Source organism: Thalassophryne amazonica, chromosome 17 (assembly GCF_902500255.1).
Source record: "Thalassophryne amazonica chromosome 17, fThaAma1.1, whole genome shotgun sequence".
NCBI lineage: Eukaryota > Metazoa > Chordata > Actinopteri > Batrachoidiformes > Batrachoididae > Thalassophryne > Thalassophryne amazonica.
The window spans coordinates 26,804,688-26,823,698 of NC_047119.1; the positions used below are offsets into that span (position 1 = coordinate 26,804,688).

The window sequence follows — 19,011 nt, forward strand, 5'->3', positions numbered from 1 at the left end:
ATATAGACAAACACATTCACACCCGCATGCTGTCAGTTGGTGAGTCAGTCACTGATTGACTCAGTGACTGACTCACCAACTGACTGACTGACTGACTGACTGATTAACTCCATTAATCCTGTGCATGCTCTGCTAATTGCAGTGAATGCCTTTTGTATGGTGCCTGAGAATCAAGAAATTTTAGTTTAAGTGCATTTACATCATGATAAAATAATGTAAAGGTTTTACAGCAAGAGTTGAAAACAAAACAGTATAACAAAAACCCCTAACAAATCAACATTAAGAACCACCAAGACCACTATTCCAGTTTTTTTAATTTAAAAACTATGGCATATCACCAGACTGCCGAGTTAGTAAGTTTGACTTATGTTATAACTTTGACTTTGTAATTAAAATTTACTTTAAAACTTTTTTAAGTAAAAAGTCAAAATTGCGAACCATGAGTTAAAAATGTGGTTAAGTCCAATCTGTACTCCTAAATCAAACAAATAATTTTTCTAATTCAATACTAGTTATCAAAAATATGAAAAGAAATGTGTTTATTTTGATTAAAAGTGAAAGAATTGTGACAAATTTCTGATAACTTCTGACAGTTTACTTGTCTTCTTGGTTGATCGATGATGCGTTTTTCTGCTCGTAGGGTCTTATCTCGCTGCTGCAGGCTTGTTTTCATATTTATCAGGCTAGCAGCTAGCGTGAGCTAGCCGCGTCTTTTTTGCTTACATATACTTTGATCTAGCAGGTGGGTCACAATTCGTATCAACAGCTGTTTGCATCGACCCTTTAATATACGCGCAGTTGAAACCATGCTTTTGATAGCGCTTATGTTTGTTGTCAAAGTTAAACGTCGTCGAGTGTAGCTAAAAGTTGAAAACATGACAGCTAATAGCTAACTAACATTTTAGGTACCTTAGCGTAGCTTTAAAGTAAACCGCCATCTGATTGTTGCAAGGATTTTTAACATTTTTATACAAAACTCTTACACATAATATCTTACTAACTTATAGTAAGTTTAATTAGTGACTGTTAGTTCAGTGTGAAAACGAGGACATTGGTTTTTGTCTCGAGTGTAACAGCTGTAAAGTAAATTACAAGCCTGAGAAACGAAGTTCCTGAAAGGCAAATGTCATTCGTGAATGATAATAATGCTTAAGTATCTTTGATTAACTGTTTATAAAATACCACAGCGCACAATTAATTCACGTCTGCAGAAATCTCTTTTTATGATCCAACATCTAAAAATGCAAATCCAACATCTAAAGATGCAAAAAAGAGCACGACGAATCCTCACACTTGAGAAGCTAGAAGAAGAAAATAATGTTTGGATTTCATGCTTAAAGTTTTAAAATTTTGTACAAAACTGGTTTGATCCCTGTTTTAAATATACAAATATTTAAATATAGTTACAGGTCCTCTTCTTGTCATGTAGGCTTTTCAGCCTCTTACATCATATCACTGTCATCTTCTGGTATTGGTTGGTTGTGTGCATGTCCATGACCTGAGTTTCAGCTTCCCAGTTGGCCTTAAGCTTTTTATATCTTCACAGTCTGTCCACATGCCTTTCAAAAGATGTTACAGTAGGTGCTTCTACTACTACATAATCCAGGAGACTATTTCAGAGGTTGAAATTTCAATGTATGAAAGATTTGCTTCTGACATTGAGTCTCATTTGTCCCTCATAAATTAAAAATTTGTGCCCTCTGGTCTCCGTATGGCTCATCTGTATAAAGTCTACTACTACTGTGTCATATTTCCCGGTCAGTATCGTCATGGTTAAGGGTGGTCATACAATTTCATGTATATAGTAGAAACTACAGCTCTAAGCAGTTGCTCCTCGTGAAATGATCGGTATTAGCCTTCTGTGATGCATGTTACGGAGGTCCACATTTTAGTGTTCTCTAACAACATGCCATAAAAGATGGAGATGTGTGCATTTTATTATAACTACAGGTTGCACGTGCTGACTTTATTATACCTAAAATCTCAACAGTCTGGGATTTTGCAGCTCAATAACTCCATTGTAACTTTCCTTCAGTGATGAAAGTGTTTTAAAACTGTCTTTAAACTAACAGCATTTTTTGTGGTTCAGGATGTTAGGATGGACTGTGGCCCAGCTCTGCCGGACAGCCTTGTGCTGGAGATCTTCCTGCATCTTCCCCATGATGCTGTGCTGAGAGCTGGGCTAACCTGCAGGCAGTGGTTGGCTGTTTCCAGAGATGAGTTCCTGTGGCGGGAGCTGTTCTACAGCTACTACCGCATCCCTCGCTCTGTGCCTCGACACCCAGGTAATACTTGGTGTACATTTCATGGAAATATTTTAAAAATGTGATGAGATAAAGTTTTGCGATTGGTATCATTATTATTGTGCTAACCCCTGTTTATGTACAAGTTTATCTTTGAATAATTTATAATGTGTCTCTGTGCAGCGGCTGTGTCATGGTACAGGGAGTTCAAGCGTCTGTTTGACTGTATCCCTTGTGTGGAGGTTCAGACACTGAGAGAGCACCATGACCAGGTCCTCCACTTGGCATTCTCTCACAGAGGTCATCGGTTTTCCTCGTGCTCCAAAGATTGCACAGTTAAGGTAGCTGTTAAGGGGTTATTGTGATTATCCTCATCCTTAATAAGTACATATATATTTGTTTGTACCATTGTTCTCCTGCAAAAGTATCACCATCACCAAACACCTCTATCTAGTGACCTCATGGATCCATATGCTTTTCCCAAGTGGGTCTCATTCTTAAAAGCCAAATACCCAAAGACATGAGTGTTACTGCCAGGACATATTATAGCAAGAAGTTTGCCACTTTCAGCACAAACAGATGCACTTCTGATTGCTAAGTCCTTGAACAACAAATCTCTAGGTCTCTAAGCTGCTGCAGTCCACAACACTGTGCAGTACTCAGTCTATGCAAGCGATGAACAAAGGAGGAACCGATTTTACACTGCAATTATGTTAGTGAGAACATGTCTTAAGTTTGAGTTTATAGGACTCAATCAGATCATACTGCCTTATCTCAGTGGACAGACTTGTCCACAGAAAGGAAGCATGGAAAGAGAAAGTCCCATAACCTGCTGACTTTTTTTCCTCGCTTCAGTTTTAGAATCAAAAATAATCTGTCATTCTGATGACACAAGGCATTGGAAGGTACATAAGGCTTTACAAGCTCTACCAGATAAGACAGACTTTGGCCATGTGGAAATTTAGATGTTAACATCAGAAATTTAATCTCTGGTCTCACGTGAACATGAAGCCAATGAAGTGAAGCTAAAATTGCATTAGTATGGTACAAGATTTCTCCTCTTGGTTACAACTCAAGTAGGTAGGTTGGGTAGGCTTTTCGAGTAGTAGTAGGATATCGATATCTATCTTTCATTGATGTCAGACAATCTTCTAAACTCCTAATATGAGAGAGTGATTATATACACTAATGGGCATGCAAAAGTGAACACCATCAGATTGATGGCGACTTTCATATATACAGTGCATAACTACAATGATCTGTCTTCCTTATCTTTTCTCCTGGCTTTTTATCTTCAGCTGTGGGACACAGAGCGGCCCGATGGTAATATCTCCTTGGTCCACAGTTGCAGCATGCGGCAGTTTAACTGGGGCTACACCCAGTTCTCTCAGTTCAATGCAGATGACAGTTTACTGCTGGTATCTGGTGTCTATCTGGGCCCTCACCACTCCTCCTCTGGGGAAATCGCCGTCATCAGTCTGGGTAGCTACCAAACAAATTTTAGTTTTAGATTTTTCATTAATCTTTGTGTGATAGTCTAATGATTCTTTAACTGCCGTATATATGAAGTAGGGGACTCTTTCCACTTTCTAAAGTTTTCTTTCCAATATTAACTTCACATTAATGTGCAAATTGGTACAAAAATGTGGGCCCTTAAGGTCACCAACACGCCGATCAAACATTTTGCTTTGCAGCAAGGACTCATTGCCAGTCCTTTACACAAATATTGGTTAAAGTACTAAATTTGTGTGACGGATGTATTCAGTGCCATATGTGTCATCAATCATTATCTGTTTAAAGGAGTAGTAGTCAGCTTTTTATGTCTTAGTGTACTGGATGTGTTTAGTGTTTTTCTATTAATATATTGTTTCTTTTTTCTGTCTCACTCCTCTTGTCTGTACAGATAATTACTCGCTGTTGTCGCGGGTAAGGAACAAGCCCTATGATGTGTTTGGCTGCTGGCTCAACGAGACCCACCTCATCTCTGGGAACCTTCACTGGATCGGAAACATGACGTCCTGCTCCGTGCTGTGGCTCAATAAAGCTTTCCAGGTGAGACTCTGAGCAGATACTGGTGCTTGTAAGAAACGTCTATTACAATATTTTTTACCAACAGAATGAATACATGTACACACAAAGTAAGCAATATGGCATCATGCTAAGACAGAATATCAGAGATGAAATGTTTGCTTTGAGAGCGCAGAGAGAAATGTATGGAGAAGAGCAGAAGGAGTGGTATTTTCTATTTTTGGATTAAATAAATTTTATGAAAAGGTACCAAAAGAGGAGTTGTAGTATTTTGTGAAGAAGTTGAAAGTGGCAGAGAAGAATATGAGGGTGGTGCAGGTTATGTATGAGGACAGTGTGACAGCAGTGAGATGTGCAGTCGTAATGATGGGCAGATTCATGGTGGAGGTGGGATTACATCAAGGATTGGCTTTTGAGCCATTTCTTGTTGGCAAGCTTGGAGAGGCAGAGGTACTCACCAGAGAGGAAGGGAATGAAAGTAAGTTGGAGAAAGACTGAGTACATATGCATGAATGAGAGAAAGAGCAGGACGGTGCAGTTGTATGGAGTAGAATAGAATAGTCTTTGTCATTGTATGCTGGGGGGGGGGGGTGGTACAATGAAATTGGGGCTGCTCCCACAGAGCTACTGTACATCACAAAAAAAGAAAAACAGGACATCTTACAATTTAAAAAGTGACTATAAGCTTTTAGTGCAGTGATTGTGAACACTGGGGGCACATTTAGGACAGTGATTGTGGACACTGGGGGCACAGAAGCCAGTGCTGTTTAGGTACTAAAGGTGGGAGGAGGTAGATTTGGTTGTTTGTTGTCCGGGGTGGGGGGTGTTTATGGGAGTAGGTCTGTGGGTGAGTGTGTGTCCATGTCCATGGGTGTTTGCAGTGTGTCAGTGTGGTCAATGTTGGTAATTTTTTTTTAAATGTCGGTGAGCATTCTGTGCCTCTATAAATATGGAATTTAAAAACTATGCAGACTCCAAACAACATCTTTTCTTCACATCTATTTCTTCCCTCCTCCAGGACATTGAATCAGAGAATGTCAATGTGGTCAAGCGACTTTTCAAGATCCAGAACATTAATGCCAGCACCATCCGCACAGTGATGGTGGCCCACTGCCGGCGTCATGACAACCCAGATTTACTTTTGGACTATGAGGCACAGTCTCAGGCACAAAGGCAGAAAGGGCAGCAGCACCACCACCAGCCTCTACTCTTTGACCTGGGAACCTCTGACAGTGAGGAAGAGGATGAGGAAGAGGATAGCTGGCAGAGGGAAACAAGGTTTCATGCCCGCCGCCAACTGCCCACACTATCAGGCCTGGATCATGTAATACAGGTGAGCCATTATGTACATTTGCCTGAAGAGACATCCTGGATCAGTGTAGTAGGTGAGGAGAACTTAAAATTAACTTAAAGTGAGTGTTTCACACGCACTGTTCATATTCTGTCTAGTGGTACAACGTTCAGGCTATTTTTTAAAACATGTGTTTTGAAGTTAATTCAAAATGCTGCAGCTAGAGTACTGACGGGGACTAGAAGGAGAGAGCATATCTCACCCATATTGGCCTCTCTTCATTGGCTTCCTGTTAATTCTAGAATAGAATTTAAAATTCTTCTTCTTACTTATAAGGTTTTGAATAATCAGGTCCCATCTTATCTTAGGGACCTCGTAGTACCATATCACCCCTATAGAGCACTTCGCTCTCAGACTGCAGGCTTACTTGTAGTTCCTAGGGTTTGTAAGAGTAGAATGGGAGGCAGAGCCTTCAGCTTTCAGGCTCCTCTCCTGTGGAACCAGCTCCCAATTCAGATCAGGGAGACAGACACCCTCTCTACTTTTAAGATTAGGCTTAAAACTTTCCTTTTTGCTAAAGCTTATAGTTAGGGCTGGATCAGGTGACCCTGAACCATCCCTTAGTTATGCTGCTATAGACGTAGACTGCTGGGGGGTTCCCATGATGCACTGTTTCTTTCTCTTTTTGCTCTGTATGCACCACTCTGCATTTAATCATTAGTGATCGATCTCTGCTCCCCTCCACAGCATGTCTTTTTCCTGGTTCTCTCCCTCAGCCCCAACCAGTCCCAGCAGAAGACTGCCCCTCCCTGAGCCTGGTTCTGCTGGAGGTTTCTTCCTGTTAAAAGGGAGTTTTTCCTTCCCACTGTAGCCAAGTGCTTGCTCACAGGGGGTCGTTTTGACCGTTGGGGTTTTACATAATTATTGTATGGCCTTGCCTTACAATATAAAGCGCCTTGGGGCAACTGTTTGTTGTGATTTGATTCCTTCTTTATGTTCTCTAATGTCATATACCAACACAGAGCAGAGTAGCTACCTAAACTCTGTAAGGGAGTTAGAGTATCTTGTCAATAGTTTTACATCCTCATTGAAGACAACTTTGGATGCTGTAGCTCCTCTGAAAAAGAGAGCTTTAAATCAGAAGTGTCTGACTCCGTGGTATAACTCACAAACTCGTATCTTAAAGCAGATAACCCGTAAGTTGGAGAGGAAATGGCGTCTCACTAATTTAGAAGGTCTTCACTTAGCCTGGAAAAAGAGTTTGTTGCTCTATAAGAAAGCCCTTCGTGAAGCTAGGACATCTTTCTACTCATCACTAATTGAAGAAAATAAGAACAACCCCAGGTTTCTTTTCAGCACTGTAGCCAGGCTGACAAAGAGTCAGAGCTCTATTGAGCTGAGTATTCCATTAACTTGAACTAGTAATGACTTCATGACTTTCTTTGCTAACAAAATTTTGACTATTAGAGAAAAAATTACTCATAACCATCCCAAAGATGTATCGTTATCTTTGGCTGCTTTCAGTGATGCCGGTATTTGGTTAGACTCTTTCTCTCCGATTGTTCTGTCTGAGTTATTTTCATTAGTTACTTCATCCAAACCATCAACATGCTTATTAGACCCCATTCCTGCCAGACTGCTCAAGGAAGTCCTACCATTATTTAATGCTTCAATCTTAAATATGATCAATCTATCTTTGTTAGTTGGTTATGTACCACAGGCCTTTAAGGTGGCAGTAATTAAACCATTACTTAAAAAGCCATCACTTGACCCAGCTATCTTAGCTAATTATAGGCCAATCTCCAACCTTCCTTTTCTCTCAAAGATTCTTGAGAGGGTAGTTGTAAAACAGCTAACTGATCACCTGCAGAGGAATGGTCTATTTGAAGAGTTTCAGTCAGGTTTTAGAATTCATCATAGTACAGAAACAGCATTAGTGAAGGTTACAAATGATCTTCTTATGGCTTCGGACAGTGGACTTATCTCTGTGCTTGTTCTGTTGGACCTCAGTGCTGCTTTTGATACTGTTGACCATAAAATTTTATTACAGAGATTAGAGCATGTCATAGGTATTAAAGGCATTGCGCTGCGGTGGTTTGAATCATATTTGTCTAATAGATTACAGTTTGTTCATGTAAATGGGGAATCTTCTTCACAGACTAAAGTTAATTATGGAGTTCCACAAGGTTCTGTGCTAGGACCAATTTTATTCACTTTATACATGCTTCCCTTGGGCAGTATTATTAGACGGTATTGCTTAAATTTTCATTGTTACGCAGATGATACCCAGCTTTATCTATCCATGAAGCCAGAGGATACGCACCAATTAGCTAAACTGCAGGATTGTCTTACAGACATAAAGACATGGATGACCTCTAATTTCCTGCTTTTAAACTCAGATAAAACTGAAGTTATTGTACTTGGCCCCACAAATCTTAGAAGCATGGTGTCTAACCAGATCGTTACTCTGGATGGCATTTCCCTGATCTCTAGTAATACTGTGAGAAATCTTGGAGTTATTTTTGATCAGGATATGTCATTCAAAGCGCATATTAAACAAATATGTAGGACTGCCTTTTTGCATTTACGCAATATCTCTAAAATCAGAAAGGTCTTGTCTCAGAGTGATGCTGAAAAACTAATTCATGCATTTGTTTCCTCTAGGCTGGACTATTGTAATTCATTATTATCAGGTTGTCCTAAAAGTTCCCTAAAAAGCCTTCAGTTGGTTCAGAATGCTGCAGCTAGAGTACTGACGGGGACTAGCAGGAGAGAGCATATCTCACCCGTGTTGGCCTCCCTTCATTGGCTTCCTGTTAATTCTAGAATAGAATTTAAAATTCTTCTTCTTACTTATAAGGTTTTGAATAATCAGGTCCCATCTTATCTTAGGGACCTCATAGTACCATATTACCCCATTAGAGCGCTTCGCTCTCAGACTGCGGGCTTACTTATAGTTCCTAGGGTTTGTAAGAGTAGAATGGGAGGCAGAGCCTTCAGCTTTCAGGCTCCTCTCCTGTGGAACCAGCTCCCAATTCAGATCAGGGAGACAGATACCCTCTCTACTTTTAAGATTAGGCTTAAAACTTTCCTTTTCGCTAAGGCTTATAGTTAGGGCTGGATCGGGTGACCCTGGACCATCCCTTGGTTATGTTGCTTTAGACGTAGACTGTGTTTCATAATTATTGTATGGCCTTGCCTTGCAATGTGGAGCGCCTTGGGGCAACTGTTTGTTGTGATTTGGCGCTATACAAGAAAAAAGTTGATTGATTGATTGATTGATTTGGCGCTATATAAAAAAAAAATTGATTGATTGATTGATTGAAGTATTACACTTTTTGTTTTATATATTTTTGAGAAACTGTTCTGAATGGCTGTGGAAAACTTAATTTTGTCATGCTAAATTGTGAAATAACATAAAATGTTATGATTTAAGGCTATGTATGACACGTCTGATAAACTATGATGTGGCTCTTCTGTCATTTGTAACTTATTTTAAAGTTTCAGTTTATTCTTTCAATGGATGTTGTTCTCACTGTCTCCCCGTGTTGTCTTCTCCTGCGCCCTTTCTGCTTTTAGGGTCGTAAGTGTGTCGGGCAAATGGAGTTAGAGATTGAAACTCAGGTGGCTCAGATGTTGGGCAGAACTCACACTAAGGCTCCAGATCCAAGCCTCTTTGAGCCTTCTGACTCTGAGGAGGCAGAGGACAAGACTTACCTACTCTTCACCACTGGCAGCCTTACATATTCTCCTCACCAGATAGGTATTGTTTTGCCCGCAGTGTTGTGAGAAAGCTGAAATGAATTAAAATGAGTTCAATTTCACAGTGTTGTCACACAGTCATGTGACTCATGTGGTTGTCAATCTTTGTCCTCAGGTATTAAGAGGATCAAACCTGACCAGATGACTACATCTGGGCCTGTCCTCGGGAAAGAGAGGAGTTCAGAAGAGTTTTTTGATTCCTTGGACCATGTTATTGATATTCATGGCCACATTATTGGTATGGGCCTTTCTCCAGATCACAGGTTAGTGAATGGTGACATATCGTAAGTATAGAGTGCATTTAACGTGTCAAAAACCATCACTCTCATGGGGGGAAGCATTAAACAGGCATTGATCATGGGTGGTTACAGATGCACAACTGGCTGGAGGCAAAGATATATTGACAATATGAAGTCCCGGGTTTTATGTCACTTTTTTAATGATATATATTTTATTAAAACAGCTGTAATACAATGCGGCTTGTGTAGTAAACAACCAGAAAAGCCACCGTGGTTCAGAGGATCCCTGCATTCAGAGGTGGATTAATGGATGATCTTGCCTGAGCTCAAATACAGGGGCCTCATATCTTATGTTCTCTGCCAAAATATTGTGCTGACTTGGAGAAAGATAAACAGTCAAACTGCAATAAACTTTTGGTTAACAATAATGCTTCTGTCAGGTGCAGAGAGGATTGGGTGGCGGTCGAGGGCGGGTGGCCCGGCGGCCCGGTCCATGCTCACAGCCCCTGGCTGTTGGGACATGGAACGTCACCTCGCTAGGGGGGAAGGAGCCTGAGCTTGTGCGGGAGGTTGAGAGATACCGACTTGAGATAGTCGGGCTCACCTCCACGCACAGCTTGGGCTCTGGTACCCAACTCCTGAAGAGGAGCTGGACGCTTCATTTGTCTGGCGTCGCCCACGGGGAGAGGCGGAGAGCTGGGGTCGCATTACTTATTGCTCCCCAGCTCAGTCGCCAGGTGTTGGAGTTCACTCCGGTGAACGAGAGGGTCGCGTCCCTACGCCTTCGGGTCGGGGACAGGTCTCTCACCGTTGTCTCGGCCTACAGGCCGAGCAGCAGTGCAGAGTACCCGACCTTCCTGGAGTCCCTGGGAGGGGTACTAGATAGCGCTCCGACTGGGGACTCCATTGTTCTCCTGGGGGATTTCAACGCCCACGTGGGCGGCGACAGTGAGACCTGGAGGGGGGTGATCGGGAAGCACGGCCTCCCCGATCTGAACCCGAGTGGTGTTCAGATGTTGGACTTCTGTGCTAGTCACAGTTTGTCCATCACGAACACCATGTTCGAGCACAAGGGTGTCCATAAGTGCACGTGGCACCAGGACACCGTGAGCCGGAGGTCGATATCGACTTTGTAGTCGTATCATCTGACCTTCGGCCACGTGTCTCGGACACTCAAGTGAAGAGAGGGGCAGAGCTGTCGACTGATCACCACCTGGTGGTGAGTTGGATCCGCTGGGAGGGTAGGAAGCTGGTCAGACCAGGCAGGCCCAAACGTATCGTGAGGGTCTGCTGGGAACGACTGGCGGAACCCTCTGTCAGCGAGGTCTTCAACTCCCACCTCCGGGAGAGCTTCTCCCAGATCCCGGGGGAGGTTGGAGACATGGAGTCCGAGTGGACCATGTTCTCCACCTCCATAGTCGATGCGGCTGCTCGTAGCTGTGATCGCAAGGTCTCTGGTGCCTGTCGCGGCGGCAATCCCCAAACCCGGTGGTGGACACCGGAAGTAAGGGATGCCATCAAGCTGAAGAAGGAGTCCTACTTATCTTTGTTGGTAGGTGGGACCCCAGAGGCAGCTGACAGGTACCGGCAGGCCAAGTGTGCCGCAGCCCGTGCGGTCGCAGAGGCAAAAACTCGGGTCTGGGAGGAGTTCGGGGAGGCTATGGAGGAGGACTATCGGTCGGCCTCGAAGAGATTCTGGCAAACCGTCCGACGTCTCAGGAGGCGGAAGCAGCTCTCCACCAGCACTGTTTACGGTGCGGGTGGGGAGCTGTTGACCCTGACTGGGGACGTTGTCGGGCGGTGGAAGGAGTACTTCCGAAGAGGAAGCAGAGACTGGGGACTCGGAGGCGGACTCATCCATTACCCAGGCCGAAGTCACCGAGGTGGTTAGAAAGCTCCTCGGTGGCAAGGGTCCTGGGGTGGATGAAATCCGTCCTGAGTACCTTAAGTCTCTGGATGTTGTGGGGCTGTCTTGACTGACACGCCTGTGCAACACCGCGTGGCGATCGGGGACAGTGCCTCTGGATTGGCAGACCGGGGTGGTGGTCCCTCTGTTTAAGAAGGGGGACCGGAGGGTGTGTTCCAACTATAGGGGGATCACACTCCTCAGCCTCCCCGGTAAGGTCTATTCCAGAGTACTGGAGAGGAGAATTCGACCGATGGTCGAACCTCGGATTCAGGAGGAGCAGTGTGGTTTTCGTCCTGGTCGCGGCACACTGGACCAGCTCTGCACACTCCATCGGGTGCTCGAGGGTTCATGGGAGTTTGCCCAACCAGTCCACATGTGTTTTGTGGATCTGGAGAAGGCGTTCAACCGTGTCCCTCGGGGCACCCTGTGGGGAGTGCTCCGGGAGTACGGGGTCCGGGGTCCTTTGCTAAGGGCTATCCGGTCCCTGTACGACCGCAGCAGGAGCTTGGTTCGCATTGCCGGTAGTAAGTCAAACCTGTTTCCAGTGCACGTTGGCCTCCGCCAGGGCTGCCCTTTGTCACCGGTTCTGTTCATTATTTTTATGGACAGAATTTCTAGGCACAGCCAGGGTGTAGAGGGAGTCTGGTTTGGGAACCACAGAATCTCGTCTCTCCTATTTGCGGACGATGTGGTTCTGTTGGCTTCATCAAATCAGGACCTTCAGCGTGTACTGGGGTGGTTTGCAGCCGAGTGTGAAGCATCCGGGATGAAAATCAGCACCTCCAAATCCCAGGCCATGGTTCTCGACCGGAAAAAGGTGCTTTGCCCTCTTCAGGTCGGTGGAGTGTCCTTGCCTCAAGTGGAGGAGTTTAAGTATCTTGGGGTCTTGTTCACGAGTGAGGGACGGATGGAGCGTGAGATCGATAGACGGATCGGTGCAGCTTCTGCAGTGATGCGGTCGCTGTATCGGACCGTCGTGGTGAAGAGAGAGCTGAGTAGGGTAGCAAAGCTCTCGATTTACCGATCGATCTACGTTCCGATCCTCACCTATGGTCATGAGATTTGGCTCATGACTGAAAGAACGAGATCGCGAGTACAAGCGGCCGAGATGAGTTTCCCCCACAGGGTGGCTGGGCGCTCCCTTAGAGATAGGGTGAGGAGCTCGGTCACTAGGGAGGATGCCCCCTGGACGCCTCGCTGAAGAGGCGTTCCGGGCACGTCCCACTGGGAGGAGGCCCCGGGGAAGACCCAGGACACGCTGGAGGGACTACATCTCTCGGCTGGCTTGGGAACGCCTTGGGGTTCCCCCGGAGGAGCTGGGGGAGGTGTGTGTGGATCGGGAGGTCTGGGCGGCTTTGCTTGAGCTGCTGCCCCCGCGACCCGACTCCGGCTAAAGAGGAAGAAAATGGATGGATGGATGGATAATGCTTCTGTTTTGTGAAGTACATGAATAGTTTTATTTGTGTACAATACCAGCCAGTCGTAGAACCCCTAACAACCTGTAACTGTCCACACATCAATTTATACAAAGTATATTACCCATAAATTAATCTAAGTATATGAATGTTTTTTGTATAATTTAAATACATCAAGTAAAAAGAGGTAGCAGTGTGCTAAGACTATTTTTTATTTAAATTATAAATGCTTTGCGTGAAGAAAATGCTAAATACAAATTCAAAGGCTTTGTTAAGCAGTTGTTCTCCAGACTCCGAATCACAGTACCTCATGTAGTATTTAGGAGCATCTTGTCACATGTGTAAAGTTTACCATCTTGTGGCTATAGATGATGACGCAGTAATTTTTTTTTTTCATATCTAAGTTGCAGGACCTCTCAAACTGGCACAAAAAAGAGTAAGTCACATCCAAAAGTGCATCATGAAGAGAAAAAAGAAGCATTTATTATACAACAGGTCAAATAAGTATTGAACAATCATCATTTTTCTCAGTAAATATATTTCTAAAGGTGCTATTGACATGAAATTTTTACAGATGTCAGTTACAACCTAGGCAGTCCACACATATAAAGGAGCAAAACAAATAAGTACAGAAATTAAGTTATTTGTAACAAAATGGAATGACACAGGGACAAAGTATTGAACACACTCAGTGAAATTTATTTAACACTTCATACAAAAGCCTTTGTTGGAGATGACAGCTTGAAGAAAAACTAGTCACGTGCATTGGTCAGGTGTGATTTTAGCCCACTCTTTCACACAGTCTTCAAATTGTGACGGTTCTGTGGACCTCTTTTAGGAACTCGGGTCTTTAGTTCTTTCCAAAGATTTTCTATTGGATTCAAGTCAGGTGATTGGCTGGGCCATTCTAGCAGCTTTATTTTCATTCTCTGAAACCAATTGAGAGTTTCCTTGGCTGTGCATTTGGGATCATTTTCTTGCTGAAATGTCTACCCTTGTTTCATTTTCATCATTCTGAAAAATGGCAGCAAGATTGTCTCGGTACACTGCTGTGATCACTGCTCAGATACCTTTATGGAACATTCAGAAGTTTAGAAATCCTTCTGTAATCAGTGCCACCAGTATGTTTTGCAACATGCGAAGATCTTGAGAGTGCACTTTGCTTTTACCCATCATAAGATGTTTCTTGTGGAACACCAGTCAGCATTTTATAGGACATCAGTTGGGACTGATCCAGCTGATATTAATTTGCACTGACAAGGGGCAGGATTGCTTTCTAATTACTGATAGATTTCAGCTGGTGTCTTGGCTTTCCATGCCTTTTTGCACCTCACAACCTTCAGGGGTTCAATACTTTTTTCCTGTGTCATTTCATATTATTATACATAATTTATGGACAACTATGGCTTGATTTCTATGTGTGTATTACGTGGATTGTTGCAAACATCTGAAAATTTCATGTCAATAGTACCTTTTAGAAATACATTTACTGAGAAGAATGGGGACGTGTTTAATACTCATTTTACACATTATATGTGTTTAAAACTTTGTAGTTGGCTTTACCTCAACCTCACCCTTCTACTTGTTGTCCTTTGGCTGTGTCACAAAGTGCAAACAAGTCAAGTGTTAGTATGAAAGTTTTTTCCCACTCATTATTGAAGAGTATGAAGGATTTTACCTCTTCATTCAAGAGTGTGGTCTTTCAGTTTGAAAGCATGATTTGTGAATGCCCAGTACATCCTCCTCACTCAGATCTTTGCTCTACGGCATTTGGTTTCCACCTTAATGGTGCATTACTACCACTTTCTGCTCCAGAGTGTGCATCAGAAAGGACTTTATCCAGATCAATATACAGGAGCAGCTTGCCACACCTGTAGATGGTACCATTGTGGCCATAGGTGATAATGCAGTATTTTTGTTTTCTTTTTTTCATAAGTTGCAAGACCAGGCAAACATATAAAAAACTTAATTCATAGTCTGAAAAATCTGGTATGCCAAAAACGGTACTAATCCAAGTCAGAATCCCCTACTTTGAAATATTCTTATTTAACAAGTATCTGTGTCTTTAGTGGTGACCATACCTCAGCTGTGAAGATGAAAGAAACAGAAACAGGTTCATGTCAAGCTCCAGAGATGCCTGTCTTGGTTACATTAATACAAAATCTTTTCTGCACGGTTGTGTGGTTGTGACTGTTCTTTTTGAGTTTTAGAACATAACCAGTGTTAATTAAATAGTTTATTTCTGTGATTTAGTACATTTATGTGCAGAAACTGTATCACTCATGAACCTTTCTCTTTCTTTTGCGGCCAAATTCATATAGAATCATTTCCAGTGTTGTGTGTAAGTATGGCCATGTTGTGTGAGATTAACCACTGTGAATCAGTCAGCATTTAATGGGTTTCTTCTCTGATTTAATACATTTCTGTGCAGAAACTAACTGACAACCACATCTACTCTAATCAATCAGTTCAGCATCCACTAACTGTCCAGCAGGTGGCAGACATGTCTATGTCACATGACATGGAAAAAACCGAAAGAGCTTTTTGGATTTATCTGTTTTGTCAAACTTCACCAAAATTGAGTGAGTTTGTCTTCATAGTGAGTTGCAAGATGATAGCATTTAATGTTTTTGAGTTATTGTGTTAAAGTGAATCGCAGTACATACCAACATTTTTCCAAAGCCTGGGGGAAAAAAACAAACCTTGCCTACATTCACTTCTACAACATCTTAGGTTTGTTGTTGTTGTTATTGTCCATCTTACTTTTTACCCTTTTGTGATCACTGCTCAGATACCTTTATGTAAATAGCCGGGCTTGGCCGGCTGGATGCGTGATCTCAGACCCCATGTCTCCACCACCCATCGCTGAGGAAATCGATCTGCACGTCATTGACTTGAAGAGTCTACGAGAAGAGAGGAGGAGTCTGCGTGCTCACAGAGCCTTTACACCCAACGACGAATGCTTCTTTATCTTCCTTGATGTCAGCAGAGATTTTGTCGCCAGGTGGGTCACAGACTCAAAGTGCTCCACAAAGTCTGTTTCCAAATTTGACATACGGGCTTGACATGAACTAACAGCATAAAGGAACAGTGCTGAAATAGAAGCAACCAAACTGACGTGTGACAGCTATGATGACTGTTTAGTGCTGCTTTTATTATATATATATAAAAAAAATTGATTGATTTATTGATATCACACAGCATGAAAGTAAGGCTTAGCTTTTGTTTTTGTTTTGCACATGCCTGTGAAAGCACCTACACCCACGGGGTGTTTCTGTTTTGCTGTTGACACTTTGACTCAATGTTTGCTCTCTAATCACACAGAAAGAAAAACCTCCGGGTATTGATTTGAATCCGTCAGAAGAAAAAGTAATTTAATTTTGGTGTCTAATGCTTTTCAAGATTTGAGTTTCTGTAGGCTTTGCCAAAACCTGAAACATATCCATGGTAACAGCCCAAAACAAGAGGGTGGTTCACCCATTAGTAACCACCAAGGGTTGTGTGTTTTGTCTGCTTGGATACTTAATTTTCATTGCCTTTAAATTAAGAAGTTTGACAAAAGTCAGACACATATTAAACCAATCCTTTTAACTCTTTCCCGCCCACAGTGGAGCTGAGGACAAGCATGGCTACATCTGGGACCGTCATTACAACATCTGCCTGGCACGTCTGGCACACAGTGACGTGGTGAACTCGGTGGCGTTCAGCCCCGCTGACCAGGAGCTGCTTCTCTCTGCCAGCGACGACTCCACCATTAAGGTGTGGCGCTCGCCGCGCATGGTCCGCTTGGCACAGTCACCCGCCCGGGCGCCGAGGTCTCGCAACTTGCTGTCCTCGTGGCTCGGCCTCAATAAGAACACCACACCTGCCAGCAGTGTAAATGGAAAACCAGGATTCAGGTTGGAAAAAAGTTAAGGTGGGAGGAAGGAAAATGCGCCTCTGCGGTGCGATTATATTTACACTCCGTGTCCGTGCACAGTGTGGTTACATGGCTTCACATTGAGCTCACGTTGTAACCCCAAAGCAGTGCTGGGTGTTTTAGCAGGTGCGAAGTGGCGTGACTCAAGTTTAGACACAAGGGTGTGCTGTTCCATCAGATAAAATGACAGAACTGACTGCAGACTTTATAACAGGAGCAATATTAAATATTCTCCTGACAGAAAAAGAATAAACATACAAAACAAACATCCAAACACACGGAAGGTTTTATCTGTGAGGGTAAAAGGTGAATTTGTACATGTGCTGCCGACATGATGCTGTCTTTGGATGTTGGTCATGCCAGCAAACGGCTATAAATGCAAAATGTTTTATTATTATTGAGTACATTTCAGATCTTGTCTTTCACTATAAATGTGTGAAAGAAGTTTTCATTTGAAAATTACAGGAAGCATGAAAAGTGAAGACGTTTAGTTTCCAAGAACACCTGCTGGTTTGGAGGGTGACAAATGATCAGTCACTCTAATACTCGGAACCGTTGAGTAATGTGAGTCAAGGAATTTTTGAGTTAATGTAACTAACTACTGAAAACTAACAGAAATGTTGAGCTTCCAGTTTTTCGGAAACTGCCTTACTGTAAGCTAGCTGTTTGTGCAGCTAATTATTGGGTCGGTATTGTGCAAAACAAAGTGTATTTAAATAGATTTATTAGTTTAGTGTGTTAATTGTTGTATGACATGATTGCACCTTTTTAAATGTGATCAGACAGTTCTGTTAGAACATTAGAATAATTAAATTTTCCCCTTTCAAAACAACAAAAGCATCTAGTTTTGTTATGTGCTAAAAGGCTTTCTTAGCCAGCTTTCACAATTACCGATTACAGATGTGCAGTTTTAGCCCACATTTATTGACTCAGTCACTAATTTAAACTGGATGCACAAGTTGTTCAAAATTGGTCTTAAGAATTTGTCAAAGTACACGCAGTACGTACTTTGTGTTATCTCATCAGGATAAATACTGTGTAGTCAACAGTGACAATTATTTTAATATATTTGAATTGAAATCATTTTAAAAAAAAACATCTCTGTAGCATTCAGTGAATTGAGCGGTTCAGATTACAGTGTTAATGTGTGACCATGTTAACATTAAAGATTTTCAAGCAAATATTGGAAACCGGTTTTGAATGAGTCAGAATATTTTACTATTTAAAGTCCTGGGATTCTCTTGGCTAAAATTGACTTTTTCCCCATTCATGCATAATCGACCAAATGTGCTCAGTTTTGACAGCTTATACATACCTGTGTTACAACGTTAAACAGAAAACGCCAGTGAGGTAAAGTCTGCAAGTATCCCCTCACATCATCTTGTTACTGTTAAAATCTGATCAAGATGTTTTTATTTCATTGGATTACATTCCAGATTGAACGGGTTAACCCTGTACCTCCTGCTGTAGCTGTTGGCCTGTTTTTCAGTTTTAGGGTTTAGTCGTACCTGAGCAAAAACTGTAGTTTCAGGCAAACCACCAGCGTGGTGGACAACCGACACATTTCACAGAATGCGTCAGGTCCTTTGATTAGCAAACTCTGTACTGGTTGTAGTTTGTCAAACTTGCATGTCATGTTTCCACTGATCCTGGACTCTTAACTCATAAAACTCATTTTTTCGTGTTTTCTCTGATGTGTTGTATTCTCACTGTTACATCTGTGCTTCCGTTAAATAAAAAAGCATGTAAATGAAAAGTCACAAATCTGAGTAGTATTAATTAAAATGTTTTCTAAGAAAAAAAATGTATTGAGGGAGAACAAAATAAATCCATTAAGTAGTAGTACCATTGAGCATGAACACAATGAGGGTGAGATTTCAGCCTAAAGACCTTGAACTTTACCCAAATGATTGACCTTTGGTTAATGTAGCCTGGGTAATTCTGGAATCCACATAAGTATGTTTCAAATTTTATGCAGATTTGGTTGAACATAAAAGTTTTCTTTTTAGCTCGGTTTTTGCTAAAATAAATACTTTAAGGGCAATTTCAGGGTCAACCTTCATTGACATACCAAGATTGTTATGGGAGGAGTCTCTCAACCAACAGGCAGACATGACCTAGACCCCAGTGGTTAGTGGGCAATTCCAGAACTTACGTATGTGCCACAGTTTATGAAAATGTAATTTCTGACCTTTACCCCCTAAT

The 19,011-nt window shown here is 42.4% G+C and overlaps 1 protein-coding gene across 2 annotated transcripts; it reads left to right on the top strand.

The window, feature by feature from the left end:
- Positions 1-621: 621 nt before the first annotated feature.
- fbxw5 (F-box and WD repeat domain containing 5) lies at positions 622-17,621 on the top strand. Of its 2 annotated transcripts, none has more exons than XM_034191448.1 (10): positions 622-742; positions 2,090-2,285; positions 2,427-2,584; positions 3,542-3,725; positions 4,147-4,295; positions 5,290-5,604; positions 9,142-9,325; positions 9,440-9,587; positions 15,679-15,891; positions 16,496-17,621. In XM_034191448.1, exons 2-10 carry the CDS (start codon positions 2,099-2,101, stop codon positions 16,800-16,802), a joined length of 1,845 nt encoding a protein of 614 aa, XP_034047339.1. In that variant the 5' UTR covers positions 622-742; positions 2,090-2,098; the 3' UTR covers positions 16,803-17,621. The 2 variants fall into 2 exon arrangements, with proteins under 2 accessions (XP_034047339.1, XP_034047340.1); XM_034191449.1 differs by having other exon boundaries at positions 647-742; positions 2,073-2,285.
- The last annotated feature ends 1,390 nt before the right edge of the window (positions 17,622-19,011 follow it).

What these genes read in the sequence shown, in the direction of transcription:
- fbxw5 (XM_034191448.1), top strand. Translation starts at nt 2,099, where the DNA reads ATGGACTGTGGCCCAGCTCTGCCGGACAGCCTTGTGCTGGAGATCTTC. An exon ending in AATCGCCGTCATCAGTCTGG is followed by an intron (nt 3,726 to 4,146) that starts GTAGCTACCAAA and finishes TTGTCTGTACAG; the next exon opens with ATAATTACTCGCTGTTGTCG. An exon ending in AGCAGAGATTTTGTCGCCAG is followed by an intron (nt 15,892 to 16,495) that starts GTGGGTCACAGA and finishes TCCCGCCCACAG; the next exon opens with TGGAGCTGAGGACAAGCATG.